The sequence below is a fragment of the Stegostoma tigrinum genome, chromosome 44, assembly GCF_030684315.1.
Source record: "Stegostoma tigrinum isolate sSteTig4 chromosome 44, sSteTig4.hap1, whole genome shotgun sequence".
Taxonomy (NCBI): Eukaryota; Metazoa; Chordata; class Chondrichthyes; order Orectolobiformes; family Stegostomatidae; genus Stegostoma; species Stegostoma tigrinum.
The window spans coordinates 5,555,292-5,575,305 of NC_081397.1; the positions used below are offsets into that span (position 1 = coordinate 5,555,292).

General features: G+C 44.1%; 1 protein-coding gene, 1 long non-coding RNA gene and 1 pseudogene across 3 annotated transcripts; 2 read left to right on the forward strand and 1 right to left on the reverse strand.

The window, feature by feature from the left end:
- Nucleotides 1-931: 931 nt before the first annotated feature.
- On the reverse strand, nt 932-9,876 carry LOC125450209 (late histone H2B.L4-like; annotated as a pseudogene).
- A 2,737-nt stretch (nt 9,877-12,613) lies between these two features.
- Nucleotides 12,614-18,602, forward strand: LOC125450206 (histone H1-like). 2 transcript variants are annotated; one of them, XM_048526219.2, is made up of 3 exons: nt 12,614-12,937; nt 16,271-16,352; nt 16,608-18,602. In XM_048526219.2, the coding sequence occupies exon 3, from the start codon at nt 17,140-17,142 to the stop codon at nt 18,052-18,054; it is 915 nt and encodes a 304-aa protein (XP_048382176.1). In that variant the 5' UTR covers nt 12,614-12,937; nt 16,271-16,352; nt 16,608-17,139; the 3' UTR covers nt 18,055-18,602. The 2 variants fall into 2 exon arrangements, with proteins under 2 accessions (XP_048382176.1, XP_048382175.1); XM_048526218.2 differs by lacking the exon at nt 16,271-16,352.
- A 322-nt stretch (nt 18,603-18,924) lies between these two features.
- LOC125450207 (uncharacterized) lies at nt 18,925-20,014 on the forward strand. The gene is made up of 3 exons (XR_009443426.1): nt 18,925-19,040; nt 19,562-19,711; nt 19,825-20,014. It is a non-coding gene; the product is annotated as an uncharacterized LOC125450207 (long non-coding RNA).

Here is a 20,014-nt window from a genome sequence, read left to right on the forward strand (position 1 = left end):
TCCCTCACCAATCCGGAGAGGGCCCGGGGAGAAGGCGGGAAAATCCCGGCGCCAAATCATCAACCGCTTTCTTTCAAACTCGGAAAGCCCGCCAATATAGACTAAACCGGGACTGTTACAAAGGGCAATGTGTAGACTTATGAATTAGTTTAACTTTAAGCTTACAATTGTACGCTTTACCTCATCCAGTCCATTTAATTTCGGACCTTTAATGGGATTTTCTGAATTTTAAGTACAAGCGGAAACAAAATCAAAGCGCCAAAAACCACACTTTGCAGCATTCTTTTTCTTTCAGTTTATTTAAAAAAGACCTATCGGTATATTGATAAAACATCAGACATTCTTCCCGGTGAGCGCATTAACAGCGAACACGGTCTCTGGGCAATATTTTAAATTCGCGCTCTTACCGTACCGATCACACCTCAGCAAACGCACAAACTTGCTGTTCCAGTTCTGGTTTATCGGGTTCATTTTGAAAGTCTCTCACCCACAGAAGAAAGCCTCAGTTACAGCATTCTAATAACGGACACAACTCCCGTGGAGATTTAGAAATTAAAACACAAGACCAGCGATCTCAAAATGTATCGATTCGGGGGAATTCAAAGACAGGGAGACTCCCCCTCCCCCCGCACCGATGAACTTCACGGTTCCTACTCCACCAGGGCGTGCAGCTCCTGAACTGACCAAGTATTAAGGGATGGCTAAAGAATTAGCTCGTCAATGGCTGGTTTAGTTTGACCTTTCTCTGCAGGTCGGGAAGAGACCGCATGTGAACGCAACCGAAAATACAGTGTCGGGGAACAGCTATCACCGTTCACATACTTAAACAGCCAAATGCATAAATAGACGATTTCCCAGAATCAATTTCAAACTAAAGCAAATCAGTAATAAAAAAGAGACAATGGCTCAGCTTCTGTCAATGAACTTGTGGGTGGCTCTTAAAAGAGCCGTTGGGTTTTGGATTTGTGTGTGCTTTCAGCAGCGAGGTGTCTCACTTGGAGCTGGTGTACTTGGTCACCGCCTTTGTACCCTCCGACACGGCGTGCTTGGCCAGCTCCCCGGGCAGCAGCAGCCGCACGGCGGTCTGGATCCCCCGGGAGCTGATGGTGCTGCGCTTGTTGTAATGGGCCAGGCGGGAAGCCTCCCCTGCGATACGCTAGGAAACATCGCTGACGAACGAGTTCATGATGCTCATGGTCCTGGAGGAGATGCCGGTGTCGGGGTGAACCTGCTTCATCACTTTGTAGATGTAGATGGAGTAACTTTCTTTCCTGGATCGCTTCCTTTTCTTGCCGGCTTTCCCCGGCGCCTTCTTGATGATTTTCTTGGCGGTTGACTGCAACTTCTTCTCATCCGCAACCGCGACGGTCACTTTCAGACATAGAATAAGAAAAGTGGGCTCGGAGCTCGCTTTTTTTAAGTGATGGCGTCAACAATGCTAATGAGGGATGGGGGCGCGTCTTGTTCATGATTGGACCGTATCAATGACGTCGAGTTGGGAATATTAGTGTTTTGTGATTGGTTAATGCGGGACTCAGTTTGGATCTGTTCGGATCGCCACAAATTGTGAGTTGGAAGTTAATTCTGTTCCTGTCAATCCGACTGAGGGAGATTTGTTTAGTACCTGTAGGACAAGGTACATTTTGCTCGATGTGACGATGATTTAGGGTTGCAGGGGTTTGCATGTCAGTTTCTGATCCTCTGTACTGTCTGCAACTAACACAGAGCATGTTACTTTCTGATAAATTCACACATCCAAAATGAGTCAGTTTTTGTGGATTTTCTCTGGAATTAAGATGCTGCTCTGTGAAACTGTGTGTTGTTTTTGAACCATACATGTCCATTGTGCTGTGTGAAACAGGGTGTGTTATTATTAACACGTTCCTGTCAATATCTCCTTGGGAATATGAAAGCGCATTTATCAGTCATTCTCTGACATTTACTCTTATGTGCATGGGAGAGATTTCTTACACAACAGTGACAGGGACAGGTGCGTATGTGAGACTATAGTCATTAATGCCTGTCAGTTTCGAATATGTGAACGTGAATAAATGTTTCATACTGTACCTGTCAGTTTCAGTCATGAGAACGGGAGTGTTCTGATCAGTCTCTACATGTCAGTTTCTGCTGTTACCAGGAGTTCAATTATTGATTTGTTCCTGTCAGATTCTGCTCTGTGAATGTCTGATGAAGGGTCTAGGCCCAAAACGTCAGCTTTTGTGCTCCTGAGATGCTGCTTGGCCTGCTCCGTTCATCCAGCTCCACACTTCATTATCTTGGATTCTCCAGCATCTGCAGTCCCCATTATCACAGGTACAGTTCGATATCCTGGTGCCTAGCTTTCTGCCAGTTTGTCACAGTTCTTGCAAGGTATTTTGTAGATGACGTTTGTTTTGTTTGCTGTCTGTATAGGGTACAGACAGCAAACGAAACGACCATCATCTACAAAATACCTTGCAAGAACTGTGACAAACACTGCATTGGGCAAACTGGCAGAAAGCTGGCCACCAGGATACATGAACATCAACTAGCCACAAAACGACATGACCCACTATCACTCGTATCCTTACATACAGATGAGGAAGGACACCACTTGGATTGGGACAACACATCCATCCTAGGACAAGCCAAACAGAGACACGCACAAGAATTCCTAGAAGCATGGCATTCTAACCGGAATTCCATCAACATATACGTTGGCTCCAAATCAATCTACCATCCCCTGAGAAAAAGAACAGGAAATGACATCACCAACGCAGGAAATGACACCAGCAACCCAAGGAAACCTAACCAGATAAATAGAAAGCAGGACATAACACCAGTGCTTCGTCGGAGGCTCACTGATGATGTTACCTAAAATGGTAACGAAACGTCTGAAATTCCAGCTCAGCGAGTAAACTCACATCCAGAACCTCAACCTGAGCTACAAATCTTCTCAAAACTCGCTAGTTGATTCATCCTTTATTTTGGGGACTTATCGGAGAGTGCAGTTTCCTTCTGTATTTCTAATTAACAACTATTTTATACAAGATCATTGAAACTATACAAAAGCTTAATCACGTTATTATCTTGGCCATAACTTTAAAAATGCCCTTAACAGATATAGATTTGATTTCAGTACTGTGTGCATATTTTGGATGAGGATTCAGCCTATCCCTCTTCAGAAGTGGTGTAAATGTCAATGGGCTGTGAGTGGTGACATTTATTGGAAATTGAGTGGTTTGCTTTGTGAATGGAGGAAGAAAAATAATAAACTTGTAGTTTCTTGGTGGTGTCTGACTCTGTTTGAAACTCTCTCACTGAAAATTGAGCTTCTTCTGATTCTGAAACAGACTGCTCTGTGACTGTGGAAAGGATGTTCTTTGCTCGGACAATTGTAACAAACCTGCTGTTTGATCGAAGGAGCTGGTCACACTTAGCTTTGTACTGAGGAAATATTATGTTGCCTTTGTACTTCAAGTATTTGCCTGTTGGATGACAGAAGTGATATCTCCTGTGAATCAGCATCAGCTGCTTTTGCTCATATCAAACTGTTCAATTTAACAGTCTTAATAATAATTAGGATTTTATTTCAACTTGAAGCCAGCAATTCAGACAGAACTGTGGATCTGATTTCGTGCTTCCCCTGAATTTTTTTTTAAAAGCTCCACATCAACTGAGTGAGATCCTAAGTCTAACCCAAACCTGTACATGTTCATGAATGGGACAACCTTATGCAAGTATAAATGTGAGTTTAGTTTTTGATCTGTAGCTGTCATTTTCTGCATGGTGAATGTGGGACAATAGTTATCAATATGTACCTGTCAGATTCTGCCCTGTGAATGAATGACAGTTATCAAACTGTATGTTTCTGTTGGTACGATGTGAATGTAAGAGTCTGACTTTCATCTGTTTGTCTAAGTTTCTCGAACATATTCACATATTTGCCATGCAGAGGCTGACAGGGACAGATTGGTAAAGACACACTCATGCACAGAGCATAAACAGACATGGATAGATTGTAAACTAAACTCAAATAACCACGTTGGAGAAACTCATAGGGAACTGCCACAACATCCTGGGATATACTTGATCACGTCCCAGGGATTTATCCATCTTTATGCTTTCTCAAACCTCCAGCATTTCCCCTTCTGTAATGTGGACTTTTTTTTTAAGACATCTGTATTTATTTCTCCTCAGTCCCCTCGCCTCCATTTCTTTCTCCATAGTAAAAACTGAAGCAAAATATTCATTTTGTATCTCTCCCATTTCCTGTGATTCAAAACATAGATTATTTCAATGGTCCTCAAGGATTTTGATTAACTAAATTGTTCTTTTGCTTTTAATGTACTTGCAGAATCTCTTTGAAATATCCTTCACCCTATCTGCGAAGGCCATATCAAAGCATCTTAATGCCCAGAGTTCTCTCTTAACAATGAGGCTACAATCCCTGTATTGTTCAAGAGAATCACTTAGAACATGGAGCAATACAGCGCACAACAGGCCCATCGGCCCTCAATGTTGCGCTGGCCTGTGAGCTAATCTAAGCCCACCACACTACACTATCCCTACTAGGGATAGTCAGCATGCTTTTGTGAAGGGAAGGTCGTGCCTCACAAACCTTATTGGAGTTCTTTGAGAAGGTGACCAAACAGGTAGATGAGAGTAACCCAGTTGATGTGGTGTATATGGATTTCAGCAAGGCGTTCGACAAGGTTCCTCACAATAGGCTATTGTACAAAATGCGGAGGAATGGAATTGTGGGAGACATAGCAGTTTGGATCGGAAATTGGCTTCCTGAAAGAAGACAGAGGGTGGTAATTGATGGGAAAATGTTCATCCTGGAGACCAGTTGCTAGTGGTGTACCGCAAGGGTCGGTGTTGGGTCCACAGCTGTTTGTCATTTTCATAAATGACCTGGATGAGGGCGTAGAAGGATGGGTTAGTAAATTTGCAGACAACACTAAGGTCGGTGGAGTTGTGGATAGTGACGAAGGATGCTGTTGGTTGCAGAGAGACATTGATAAGTTGCAGAGCTGGGCCGAGAGGTGGCAAATGGAGTTTAATGCAGACAAGTGTGAGGTGATGCACTTTGGTAGGAGTAACCGGAAGGCAAAATACAGGGCTAATGGTAAGATTCTTAGTAGTATAGATGAGCAGAGAGATCTCAGTGTCCATGTACACAGATCCTTGAAAGTTGCCACCCAGGTTGACAGGGCTGTTCAGAAGGCATACGGTGTTTTAGCTTTTATTAATAGAGGGTTCGAGTTCCGGAACCAAGAGGTTATGGTGAAGCTGTACAAAACTCTGGTGCGGCCGCACTTGGAGTATTGTGTACAGTTCTGGTCACCACATTATAAGAAGGATGTGGACGCTTTGGAAAGGGTGCAAAGGAGATTTACTAGGATGTTGCCTGGTATGGAGGGAAGGTCTTACGAGGGAAGGCTGAGGGACTTGAGGCTGTTTTCATTAGAGAGGAGAAGGTTGAGAGATGACGTCATTGAAACACATAAAATAATCAGAGGGTTAGACAGGGTGAATAGGGAGAGCCTTTTTCCTAGGATGGTGACGGCGAGCTCAAGGGGGCATAGCTTTAAATTGAGGGGTGAAAGATATAGGACAGATGTCAGAGGTAGTTTCTTTACTCAGAGAGTAGTGAGGGAATGGAACGCTTTGCCTGCAACGGTGGTAGATTCGCCAACTTTAGGTACATTTAAGTTGGATAAGCATATTGATGTACATGGAATAGTGTAGGTTAGATGGGCTTGAGATCGGTATGACAGGTCAGCACAACATCGAGGGCCGAAGGGCCTGTACAGTGCTGTAATGTTCTTAAAAAAAAAGAACTATCCCATCATCATCCATATGCTTATCCAAGGACTGTTTAAATACCCCCAATGTGGCCGAGTTCACTACATTGGCAAGCAGGGTGGTCCACACCCTTACCACTCTGAGTAAAGAACCTGCCTCTGACATCTGTCTTAAATCTATCACCCCTCAATTTGTAACTATGCCCCCTCATACAAGCTGACGTCATCATCCTCAGAAAAAGACTCTCACTTTCAACCCTATCTAATCCTCTCATCATCTTGTACATCTCTATTAAATCCCCTTTTGGCCTTCTTCTCTCCAATGAGAACAGACCCAAGTCGCTCAGCCTTTCTTCATAGGGCCTGCGCTCCAGGTCAGGCAACATCCTGGTAAATCTCTTCTGCACCTTTTCCAATGCTTCAACATCCTTCCTGTAATGGGGTGACCAAACCTGCACACAATATTCCAAGTGAGGCCTCACTAGCGTTTTGTACAGTTGCAGCATTACATCATGGCTCTGGAACTCAATCCCTGTACCAACAAAACCGAACACACTGGAAGTTTTTTTTAGCAGCACTATCAACCTGGGTGGCAACTTTCAGGGATCTATGCACATGGACACCAAGAATCTTTCCATTGACCCAGCATTCTGCCTTCCTATTATTCTTCCCAAAGTGAATCACCTCATATGGATCTGCATTGAACTCCTTTTGCCACCTTTCAGCTGAATTCTGCAGTTTATCCAAGTCTCCCTGCAACCTGCAACATTCTTCCACACTGTTGACCACTCCAGCGAATTTAGTGTCATCTGCTAACTTACTCACCCATCCACCTTCGCCTGCGTCCAAGTCATTTATAAAAATGACAAAACAGCAGTGGTCCCAAAACAGATCCTTGAGGCACACCACTAGTAATCAGACTCCAGGCTGAATATTTTCCATCAACCACCACTCGTTGCCTTCTTACAGAAAGACAGTTTCTAATCCAAACTGCTAAACCTCCCTCAATCCCGTGCCTCTGTATTTTCTCCAATAGCCTACCATGGGGAAATTTATCAAAGGCTTTACTGAAGTCCATGTACACCACGTCAACTGCCCTACCTTCACCCACATGTTTGGTCACCTTCTCAAAAAACTCAACAAGGTTTGTGAGAGACGACCTGCCCTTGACTATTCCATGTTGACTCTCTCTTATAATCCTTTCCGAAACTTTTCCTATAACAGATGTAAGGCACACTGGTCTATTACTACCTGTGTCACCCCTACTGCCCTTCTTGGACAATGGCACAACATTTGCAATCCTCCAGTCCTCTGCTACTAAACCTGTAGACAAAGAGGACTCAATGTCAAGGCCAAAGGCACCACTACATCCTCCCAGCTTCCCAGACAATCCTCAGAAAAATACCATCTACCTTCACACATTCTAGAATTGATAACACCTCCTCCTTACTAACCTCAATCCTCTCAATTCTAGTAGCTCGTATATCAGTCTTCTCCTCTACAATATTCTCCTTTTTTCCTGAGTGAAAACAGATGAGAAATATTTGTTTAGCACCTCTCTGATCTCCACAGTTCCACACACAACTTCTCACTTCTGTGTTTGACTGGCCCTATTCCTACACTAGTCATCCTCTTATTCGTCACATACCTATAGAAAGCTTTAGGGTTCTCCTTTATTCTACCTGCTAATGTCTGCTCATGTCTCCTCCTTGCTCTTCTTAACTCTCTTTAAATCCTTCCTAGCTAATTTGTAATTCTCCATCGCCTCATCTGAACCATCTTGTCTCATCCTAGCTAATTTGTAATTCTCCATCGCCTCATCTGAACCATCTTGTCTCATCGTCACCATCTTGTCTCATCGTCACATGAGCCTCCCTCTTCCGTTTAACAGAGATACTATTTCTTTAGTAAACCACAGTTCCCTTACCTGATCACTTCCTCCCTGCCTGTCAGGGACATACCTGTCAAGGACACGCAATATCTGTAAAACCAGCTACACATTTCGATTGTCCCCATCCCCTGCATTTTGCTACCCCATTCTATGCCTCCTAAGTCTTGCCTAATCACATTATAATTGCCCTTCCCCCATCTATAACTCTTGTCCTGTGGCATGTTCCTATCCCTTTCCATCGCTAAACAAAACATAACCGAATTATGGTCACTCTGTTCAAAGTGCTCACCTACCACTAAATCAAACACCTGGCCTGGTTCATTACCAAGTACCAGATCCAGTGTGGCCTCCCCTCTTGTCGGCCCTTCGACATACTGTGTCAGGAAACCCTCCTGCACACATTGGACAACATGATCCCAGTTGTCTTTTCCTAATCTATAACCCCCTCGTATTCATGACCAGAACCTCAATACCTTTATTCTTCTATTGTTCCCAACTTTTACCAGTCTTCCCTTTCACTCTGCTAGGAACATAATGCCTCTCAACTCTCATTATCTCACTTTGGACTGCCTTTCACCTGCCAGTCATCGCTTTATCAATGAATAATCTTCTCCTACCAACTTTTAAATGTTCGTATCTCATCCCATCAAAATTTGCCTTACTCCAATTAGGTACTTGAACTTTTATACAAGGCCTATCGTTTTCCACAACTGTTTTAATACTAACAGTGTAACAAAATCAGTCCTGTCCTTCCATCAGCCATGCTTCTGTAAGCGCTACAATGTCTCAGTCCCAAGTTCCCCTACATGACTTCAGTGTGTCTGCCTTTTTTATAAAGACCCATGGCATTTTAACATGTTACCTCATTCTCTGACTTGATGTTGCCTGCCTGTTCACATAAACATGCTCTTTATAGATTCATAACTATCCTCCACTGTCTTTTGAATCTCACTGCTGAGTTTAAAGGATCGTGAATAGCACTCTCGAATCTTCTCACCAGGATATTGATCCCCTTCCAGTCCAGGTGAAACACATCCATTTTGAAAAGATATTTTCTGCTCCAGAAGAGATCCCAATTGGCCAAAAATCTTAATCCTTGACCAATGCACCATCAACGCAGCCTTTGATTTACCTGCCTTATCATCTTATTCCTATGCTCACTACAGCAAGGAAAAAGACAGAAGTGTATGTCCTGCCCATCAACATCAGTCATGCTTGACAATATCGAACTGATCAGTGTAACAGTCAGTACGAACATCAGAACATTTATCTTTAGAGACAGCAATTCATATAGAACACAGGTCTGATTCCATTGCTGCCCTAATCTGCACCTTGTTTGGTGATTTTTTTTTCAATTCTACTACAGATCCAGAGACTAACCAACACCTGTATAACTCCATGAATACTTTGAGCCAATGCAAGAGGATATGTGGATATGTGAAATTGTTATCGGTCTTCACCTGTCTGTTCCTGCTTGGTAAATGTCAGAGTGTCGTTATAAACTGTAAATCTCAGTTTATGCTCTGTGAGTGTAGTTATTATTCTTTTCCTGTAACTCTCTGGTCAATACAGAAACAGGTGTCAGGTTCTTGTACATGAAAGTGAGAGAGTCAATGTCAATCTGTCCCTGTATGTTTCTGCAGTGAGATATGGTAAGTGTTATTATCAGTGTCTCTTTGGTGGTTCGTACCATATGTGCACCATCCTCTGCTTGAAGAAGCTTCCCCAGGTCCTTTTTAAATATTTCCTTGCTCACCGTCAATCTATGCCCACTATTTTTGGAGACACACAACCCTCGGAAATAGACCTTAGCTATTCACTCTATCCAAGCCTCTCATGATTTTTGTAATGTCTAGAAGGTCACACCTCAGTCTTTGATGGTCCAGGGAAGTAAGCCTCCTTATAGTTAAAATCTTCCAGTCCTGACATCTTTGCAATTATTTTCTGCACCTTCTCAAGTTTAGCAACATCGTTTCTATAGCAGGGTGACCAGATTTGTATGCAGTACTGTAAAAGTGGATTCTGCAATATCCTGCACAGCCGCAACATGAAACCCCAACTCCGATGCTGAAGGCACTGACCAAAGAAGGCAACCATGCTGAATGACTTTTTCACCACATTATCTATGTGTGACTCCACCTTCACATCACAACGCACATACACCTGGAGTTCTCGTTGTTTGTCAACATTCCCCATAGCCTTACCATTAATTGTACAAGTCCTGCTCTGTTTTGAGCTATGAGAATGTACAAGTAATTACCATTCTCTCCCTGTCAATTTCAGCAATGTGAGTACGCGAGAGCACTATCAAAGTATGCCTGTCCGTTTTTGTTATGTCCCAATACAAGTTTAATAATTGATCTATACATGTCAGTTTTTGCGTTGTGACAGAGAGTGAGGTTGTCAATCTGTACTATTCACTTTCTACCCGTGTGTATCAAAGTGGCTTGGTTCTCTGGCATTCAGTAATATTCTCAGTGACTGTGACTCACTTTGTGAGCGTAGCTATGAGTGTGTTGAATGGGTCTTAATCACTGCATTTCGATATTTATGAGATTTCTGTCAAGTCTGTGGAGGTGAGGAACAAGAGAGATGGGATGATGGCATGGGGAGACCAATTTCATATGAGAACCATTGTGAATCAAAATATATTCTCTATCCAAACAAGAAATTATGTATCAGATACTGGTCCTACCCATCAGTGAAAGACCTTTCCCTTTTTACTGTTCCGTGGGATCACTGAGGCATTTAGTTTAGTTTCACACACATAGTTTTTCACAAAGCACCAAAAATGTATTATTCTACATTTGTCTGTCCATGCTGCATGATATTTTTATACTGATAGCCTATACAGTAGATTAGATTAGATTCCCTACAGTGTGGAAACAGGCCCTTCAGCCCAACAAGTCCACACCGCCCCTTGAAGCTTCCCACCCAGACTCATCCCCATATGACCCACACACCCCTGAACACTACAGGCAATTTAGCATGGCCGATCCACCTAGCCTGCCCATCTTTGGACTGTGGGAGGAAACAGGGGCATCCGGAGGAAATCCACGCACACACGGGGAGAATGTGCAAACCGTACACAGACAGTTACCCGAGGCTGGAATTGAACCCGGGTCCCTGGCACTGTGAGGCTGCAGTGCTAACCACTGATCCACCGTGCCGCACCGAGGTGACTGTGATTTCCTTATCACCCAAATCAGAATCACAGACTTGGTCCAGCACAGAAATAGGCCATTCAGCCCATTGTCCTAGTACAGGTACATTCTATTTTTCATCTGTTCTCCATACTAGTTTCCAGTAATTGTTGGGAATGAAGCTTCTCGGCTACCATGATATAGTTATGGAAATATAGTACTGGCTGAAAGGGATTGGAATTGTTAGCTTAGTCAATTGAGATGTTGTTATAGGTTGTTTATGGGTAATGCAAACTATAATTTTGAAGGGCTCATTCTGTGCTGCAAAGCTCTTTTGACTTGAGATCTGAGAGTAGAAATCAGTTTAAACGTAATTTTTCTGATGTACAGTGTATATGGACCTTTATCACTTTTAGACGTCATATTTTTATGACAGAATGATGAACAAGTTTTGCAAGTCATTGTAAGTCAGTCAGGAGGGATGTGTGTACATGTCAGGGGGATGTGGGAGGGCAGACATGGTCATTTTTTGTGTGTACACACAGTAAGCGTTCTTTCTCTATCAGAGTTTAGACCACAGGTTCATTTGGAATTTAGAATGTTTAATTGCTGTGCTTAGTATAGGACAACTATTCATCAAAAAACATTAACTTTGTCCTGCTCTGTTACTGACAATGTCAAAGTTTCCTTCTATATCTGCATTCAATGCCTAGTTGACATATCCTTGTCGTGATGATGGAACAGCACAATCTATTTGTTGACCTGGATAGTTACTTTAAAAATGCCTTCACTACATGAGTTTAATACTCTTCTTTTTTGGAACTGGAGTGACTCAATCCACTCTGTGACTGTGGAAAGAATTTTCTCAGCTCTGGCAGCTGTAACATACCTCCTGGTTGGTAGAAGCAGCTGGTTACATTTGGCTTTGTACTAAGGAAAGATTACATTGCCTTGGTCCATTAAATAATTCCCTAGAGGAACACAGAAGAAATTTTTCCTGTAAATTATCAACTGAGTAGTAAAACATCAACTGATCAATGCAATACTCAGGCCATAGTCATTTGATTTTGTTGGTTTTAAAACACCACAAGTTGAACAGAGCACCTGCACAGCTCCATAAACGGAATGCCTACACAGCTCAATAGCCAGCTCCCAACACACTAACTGTTGAAAAAAAGAACAACTGGCACTATTTCAAACATTTCACTGGAGAATTTTTAACCGGTGACTGCTATGTTTATCCCTTTACACGATTAGCACATTTGTATATACTGACTGTTTTTCTCTTGCACGCTTCAACGCCAATTCACAACAAACAGCGTGAAACAGAAGCTAAGCAATTATTTTACATCAGTGTTTAGAGATTTGAAAACCTCAAGACTGACCCCCAGCATCTTCTTGCCGCTGTGTCTCCCTCAGCAGGCCCACACACAGCCCGAGAAAGGCCTCTCTCTCCCCGCCCCCAGGCCGCTCTCTCTCCAAGTTCCGGGACCAGTTCCTGCTCCGCTCGGCCTCTTACCAACAGCCCCCGGTTCTCCCTGAACTGAGCCCGAATCAATGCCGGTCTCGGAGCCCCACTCTGTGTCCCAGACTCACATCTCGATGCGCTGCCGGAAGGAGCCTGCTGCTCCCTCGCTTCCCTGGGCGCTGGTCTCTCCATTGCGGTCTGTTTCAAACAAACCTCTTCCACTCACTGAGTAAATGCCCCTCAATGGCAGCGCAGGGGGAGGGCCTCACGCATGCGCTCCTCCAGTCAAAACAGGCATCTTCGTGTGGGGGTGAATGAACAAGTATCGCGCATGCGCTGCTTTTCATTCTCTTTCCCAGAAGCAAACATTTTCTGAAGAAGGGTCTAGGCCCAAAATGTCAGCTTTCCTGCTCCGAAGATGCTGCTTGGCCTGCTGCGTTCATCCACCTCCACACCTTGTTATCTTGTACCCTATGTATTCTCACATTGGCCTTAGTGGAGAGTTCCAGGGTCTTGATCCGGCGACAATGAAGCGAGGGATATATTTCGAAGTTAGTATGGTGCGTGGCTTAGAGGAGAAGTTGCTCTATATCAAGAACGTGTTCCTCCACATCAGCTACCCAAAACCGTTTAAATGGATGTATTCGTGAGTATGGAAGGTGCTCTTTTTACAGTTTACAAAAGTCATTTCAGAGGTCAATTTAACACCGTTTTTGATCCACGGAAGAGGCGTACAAATTGAGAAGAAAAAGGACTTGAAAAAACTAAAAGTACCTGAAGCTGGGGAATATTTCAAAATCAGGAAAGAAGGAATAAACAAATGCATTGATTATGAATGAGAAAATGAGGAAAAGGTTATAATTGCAGAAGCCATTAAAAACTAACTTTTTAATGTCTTAATAAATATGTAAAAGGAGAATGGAAATAAATCTAGTGATAATGGGAACTGCAGATGCTGGAGAATCCACGATAATAAAGTGTGGAGCTGAATGTACACAGCAGGCCAAGCAGCATCTCAGGAGAGCAAAAGCTGACGTTTCGGGCCTAGACCCTTCATCAGAGAGGGGGATGGGGTGAGGGTCCTGGAATAAATAGGGAGAGAGGGGGAGGCGGACCAAAGATGGAGAGAAAAGAAGATAGGTGGAGAGTAGAGTATAGGTGGGGTGAAAGGGAGGGGATCCAGCCCAGCCTATCTCTGCCCCCCTAACCTGTTCTTCCTCTCACCCATCCCTTCCTCCCACCCCAAGCCGCACCTCCATTTCCTACCTACTAACCTCATCCCACCTACTTGACCTGTCCGTCTTCCCTGGACTGACCTATCCCCTCCCTACCTCCCCACCTATACTCTACTCTCCAACTATCTTCTTTTCTCTCCATCTTCGGTCCGCCTCCCCCTCTCTCCCTATTTATTCCAGTTCCCTCTCCCCATCCCCCTCTCTGATGAAGGGTCTAGGCCCGAAACGTCAGCTTTTGTGCTCCTGAGATGTTGCTTGGCCTGCTGTGTTCATCCAGCTTCACACTTTATTATCATGGAAATAAATCTCGGTTGGTAAACACAAATGCAAGTCACTTACAATCAAAAAGAGGGGAGTCCATTGTGAGTAACACAAAAAAGGCTACCCAACTGAATACTTACTGTTTTTCTCTGTTCACACAGGATGACACAAATAACACGTCAGGAATGTTGGGGAAAACAGAGTTGAATGAGAGAGAGAAACTGAATCAAGTCAGTATGATTCAGTAAATTGTGTTGGGAAAATTGATAGGACTGAAGGCTGGGAACCAGGGACTGATAACTAATGTCCCAGAGCTCATAGTGGGTGTATTGATGGCGATGTTCCAGATCTTCATAGGAGCTACAATAATTTCCAAAGATTGGAGGGTAATAATGTAAACAATCTATTTGTAAGGGGTGTGTAGAGGTAAAACTTGGAATTTTAGACCAGTCAGCCTGCAGGAGAAAAAAATGCAGATAATTGGGATAAAATGTCAGGATCAGACAGAGTCAGCATGGATTTGAAAGAAGTGTTCGTCTGCTGTACTGTTCTATGTTTCCAGCCTGACAAATCTACTGGAGTAGGAATGATAAAACAGATGTATTCATTTTAATTTACAAGAAAAAAAACTTTTTAACAAAATCCCACGTAAGATATTAGCATGTGAACATCAAGGAAATGTGATTGGTGCAAAGCATCCTGAATGATTTTACTTTTAATTGGCTAGACTATAGGAAACTCGTAGGGGGAATGAATGGATTATTTTTCTCAATAGCAAGAATCAGTTTTAGGATGAAAACTCTTTGCAATACATTCATAGTGATTTGGATGAGGGAAACAAATGTAATATCTCCAGGTTTTAAAATGACACAAAGTTGGTTGGATGGTCAGCTCTAAAAGAGGATGCATTGCATGGGATGAAGTCGAGACAGTGGGCAAATGAATATCAGACACTGTTTAATGTGGGTAACTGTAAGGTTATCCACGTTGGTAACAAAATAAAAGGAAGGGAGGTCATTTTCTGAATGTCGATAAAGGGACACAGTGATCTTTGCAACAGGACCTGTGTGTCTCATACACAAATCATTGAAAGGAAGTATGCAGGTGCAGCAGGCAGTGAGGAAGGCGAGAGGTATGTCGGCCTTTGTGGAAAGTGGATTTGAGTACAGGAGAAACAGTGAATTGTGACAATTTATCAGGACATCTGTGAGACAGCAGTTAGAATATTGAGAGCAGGTTTGGCCTCCTTACTGAGGAAGGATGATATTGCTGTGAATATAATGTTAACAGGCAGCTTACTGGGATGAAGGAGAGGTTGAATTGTTTGTGAATATATGTGCTGAAAGTCAGAAGAATGAGGGATTCTGTTAGAAATCTGTAAGACACTGTTAGACCGAGAAAATGTAAATGCAAAAAGAATATTCATGTTGATAGGAGTCTTATTTTTAGGAGAAAGGATGTCATTCATGGCTGAGAAGGTGGGAGTTGACTTAATTCAGAAAGTGGTGATCTTTTGAAACGCCCTGCCACAGAAATCAGCCACGTTCAACACATTGTATGAGTTCAGCATGGTGTCGGGTGTAACACTTGTGGCAAAGGGAAGCAAGGTATAATTGGCTTAATGGCAAGAGGCAGAGAGTGAAGATGGAGGGTTGCTTTTTGGACTGTAGGCCTGTCATCCAGAGGTGTTCCCCAGGGATTGGGACTGAATCCTCTTTTGCTTGTCATTATATAAATGATCTGAATGAGAAGTCATGGTAAACACGTTTGTGGATGATAAAGTTTGTAGCATAGTATTAAGGGGAGAACGTGTCCTAAGATTACAAATGGATCTTGATCAAGTACCTCGATGGGCTGGAAAATGACATATATAATTCAATCTGGATGAATGCAATGTTTTGCATTTTGGAGCAACTTACAGAGGTAGGCTTTGAATGATTAATGTAGGTCCTTGGGTAGTGTTTTAGGATGCAGGGACCTATCCTGTTGAAGACCTATTGAAATCTGCATCACATCTATACAGGCTGTTTATGAAGGCATGCTTGCCTTCATTGCACAGTCCTTTGAGATTATGTGGTGGGAAGTCACATTGAGGTTCTAAAGGGGCTTTGGTGAGGCAAAAATCTGGTAAACTGTGACCAGTTCTTGTTGGACAGTAGGAGTAAAGATATTATTAAGCTGGAGAGGGCTCAGAATAGATTCACCAGTATTTTGCCATGTGTGTGAGGTTTGAGTTACAAAGGAAGGATGGATAGGCTGGGACTTTTTTCACTGGAGCATAGAATGTTGAGAGGTCACTTTATAGAAGTGTTTAAAATAATGAGGGGATGAGACAGAGTTGATGGCTGTTGTCCTTTGCCTGAGTTTGGGTGTTTGGGGATGAGGGGCGGGTGGAGGTGGAATTGAAGACCAGAGTGGACATTTTTAATGTGATGGGAGAGAGATTCTGAAAAAAGACACCCCGGTCTTTTTTTTTTACACAGAGCATGGACGCATGTGGAATGAACTTCCTGACGAAATCGTCTCTCTGGCTCCAATTGTAACATGAAAGCGACATTTGGATAAGTACGTAAATAAGAAAGGAAACAGGCCAGGGACAGGTCGGTGGAACTAGTTCAGTTTGGCATTGTATTCGACATGTTATGGTTGGACTGAAGGTTATGCATCCTTGCTGAACGACTCCATATGAGAGTAAAACGGACACAGGCTATTGAGTTAGATGATCTGTCATTTTCAAGATGAGTTGGAGGAGATGTTTGAAGGGCCGATTGGTGAGTTCCAGTTGTCATTATTTATGTTTCTATGTCTGTTTATTCCCAGAAACAGTGTTGAGTATTGTCACCGGAATGAAAAAAAACTGATCTGGGTGATCAATGGAACTTCAAACCAGATGATTGGCTTTTGCAGCTGAATGTGGAGAAGAGCGAATCTCCGGCGCACCGGCCTCAGAGAGTTTAACAGTTACTGAGGGGAAAATCTCCAACTAACTCCCTGATGTCCGAGCAAAGGCTGAAAGGAGAATAAATGATATCCTTCCATATTTACATTTGGCGATGTTTCTGGCCTGTGACTGTGTGGATGTGAATATTGAATCAGAGAGACTTTGGGAAAAGGGCGGGCGGGTTAGTCTAACGTCACTGTGTTTGCCTGTCCGCTCATATCATGATATTTCCGAATCTCTCTTGTGCAAATCCAAAATATTTTCAATTCCATTCATCCACCTGCTCCCCCACTAAACCCCAAAGCTAGAATTCAAGGCTGTGTACACGGAGCCGTCAATTCGAGTGAAAACTTTTCGGCTGCAAACCTTCCCGTGTCAGGATCAGGAACGATCGAGCCTGGCTCTCTGGAGATGCGGAATTGCAGAGGAATTGGAGAGTTTCTTCCGAGAGAGAAACACAGAGAGGCAACAGGAGCAGGGAGCTTGAGGGCAGGTTGTCTCCGCGCCGTCCGCTCGCTGCCTTTAAGTTGCTCAGTGCCGCCACCAGCAGCTTCATTGCTGACCCAGCTCAGTCTGACAGAGAGAGAGATTCAGCGCAGAGTTCCCGACATGAGCGACAGTGCAGCCGCCGAAACGGCTCCTCCAGCCTCCGCCAGCACTAAACCCAAGGCTCCCAAGAAGAAGAAGGCGGCGGCTCCCAGGAAAAAACCAGCCGGTCCCGGGTTGGGCGAGCGGATTGTGAAGATTGTCGGGGAGAACAGCGATCGGAAGGGGACGTCTCTGGCCGCGATAAAGAAGGCGCTGCAGAGAAGCGAGGTCAATGTGGAGAAGCAGAATGCACAGATCAGGATGGCGACCAAGAGGTGCCTGGCGAAAGGCTCCCTGGTTCTGGTGAAGGGCCAGGGCGTCTCCGGCTCCTTCAAACTCCCAAAGAATCAGGTCAAGACAAAAGTGGGAAAGAAGGCGAGACCCGTAGCAGCCGCCAAGAAAGCAGCCGTGAAGAAAACAACGGCCAAGACGGTGGCAGCGAAGAAATCCCCAGCCAAGAAAGCAACAGGAAAGAAAGCGGCCGGCAAGAAGGCAGCAACGCCAAAGAAAGCGGCGAAGAAAGCAGCGCCTCAGAAAAAGACTCCCGTGAAGAAGGTGAAGAAGACCAAGAGCCCCAAGGCCTCAAAACCGGCCCCGAAATCGGCGAAACTGAAGGCCAAGCCCAAAGCGAAAGTGACCAAGATAGCAGCAAAAAAAAAAGCAGTCGGCGCAACATGTAACCACTCGAACCCAAAGGCTCTTCTCAGAGCCACCCACATCTCTCCAGGAAAGAGCTGAGCCCGGATCGAATGATCCGAGATAATATGGTGCAGAGCTGGATGAACAAAACAGGCCAAGCAGTATCAGAGGAGCAGGAAAGCTGGCGTTTCGGGCCTAGATTCTCCTTCTCCCTCCTCTGATGCTGCTCGGCCTGCTGTGGTCATCCAGCTCTACACCTTGTTATTTCAGATTGTCCAGCATCTGCAGTTCCGTCTATATGTCAAATGATCCCTGTCCCGGTTCCGAGTGCAGACAGAGCATAAACTTGAATTGATTCGAGTAACTCAAATATCACATTTCCGAGAGCGGAGACTGAGAATGAGGAAGGTATCACATGGGGAGGGTCACTGGTGCTGCATCTCGATATTTCATACCGCAATTTGTAATTCTGTCCGGGCACAAATGTAACATATTGCAGTATATGCATCTCATTAACCCTTCCAGGAATGATAATTTTTTAAATTTTGATGACAGGACCTCTGGCGGTTTTAACGGTGTATTCCTTCCATTTACCTGCGAAAGACATTTCAGGCAGTAATTACAAATTGTGTTCGGAATGCTTACAATCTGGGCGAAATAAACATGTCCTGAAAAAAATGGGATTCTGTAATTAATCGCTTTGAAGTTGTTTAAATCGGCGGGTTTGATAAGATTGATTAACCACGGTTACCCGGCAGGTTGATCAGTTTGCCTGGGCTGTATTAAACCCCGCGCTTCCCTCCTGACTGGTACAGACAGATCAGGCAATGAGCCCGTGTCCGGTCCGCGCTGCCTGCAAACTCGGTTTTAAAAAAAAATGGGGTTAACAGCGCATGCGCGTTCCTGCTCTTCAGACGCTTCGAGCCAACGAGAGGAGCGCATGCGTGAGGCCCTCCCCCTGCGCTGCCATTGATGGGCGTTTACTCAGTGAGTGGAAGAGGTTTGTTTGAAACAGACCGCAATGGAGAGACCAGCGCCCAGGGAAGCGAGGGAGCAGCAGGCTCCTTCCGGCAGCGCATCGAGATGTGAGTCTGGGACACAGAGGGGGGCTCCGAGACCGGCACTGATTCGGGCTCAGTTCAAGGAGAACCGGGGGCTGTTGGTAAGAGGCCGAGCGGAGCAGGAACTGGTCCCGGAACTTGGAGAGAGAGCGGCCTGGGGGCGGGGAGAGAGAGGCCTTTCTCGGGCTGTGTGTGGGCCTGCTGAGGGAGACACAGCGGCAAGAAGCTGCTGGGGGTCAGTTTTGTAGCTTTTAGTCTTCTAAACACTGCAAATTCACTGTTTGGCTGCTGTTTCACGCTGTTGGTTGCGAGTTGTCGGGGGTGGGCCTGTAAAGGACGTAGATTGGAGTTGACATGTTATACGTCTTGGGGGAAAAATTTGAAATAGCGGTTTTCTTTTCAACAGTCAGTGTGTTGGGATCTGGCAACATGAACTGTCAACAGTGCAGCATCTTCAGATAGCACCTTACGTTGAGGTGTGCAATTATTACTCAGTTTCTGAATCTCTCTCAGTTGGTATCGAATTATATATTTAAAAAAAACAGGTCCTCAGACAAGGAGCAGCTCGATGTAAGAATGGAATCAGACTTGTGTTTGAACTGATGCCCTTAAAGAAAAGGCAGAACTCTCACGACACAGTGGTGGCCCAACAGCTTTATATAAAATCACAAGCTTTTGGAGTTCTGCTTTGAGAGGTGAAGTTCAAGAAACACCCTAATAACTGTGAACTGAATATGTTAATCTGTTTGATATCGTCAAAGTTGGCTGATGTTGATTTACAGGAGATATATCTTCTGTCTTCCTCCAGGCAAATACTTGAAGAAACCAGTTGATGCAATATTTCCTCGGTACAAAGCCAAGTGTGAGCAGTTGCTTCAAACTAACAGCAGATGTTACTGTGATCAGAATGGAGAATATCTTTCCCGTAGTCAGTGGATTGAGTCAGACTTATATTGAGCTCAACTTCCAGAGATTTTTCCAAGGAAACAACTGAGAAA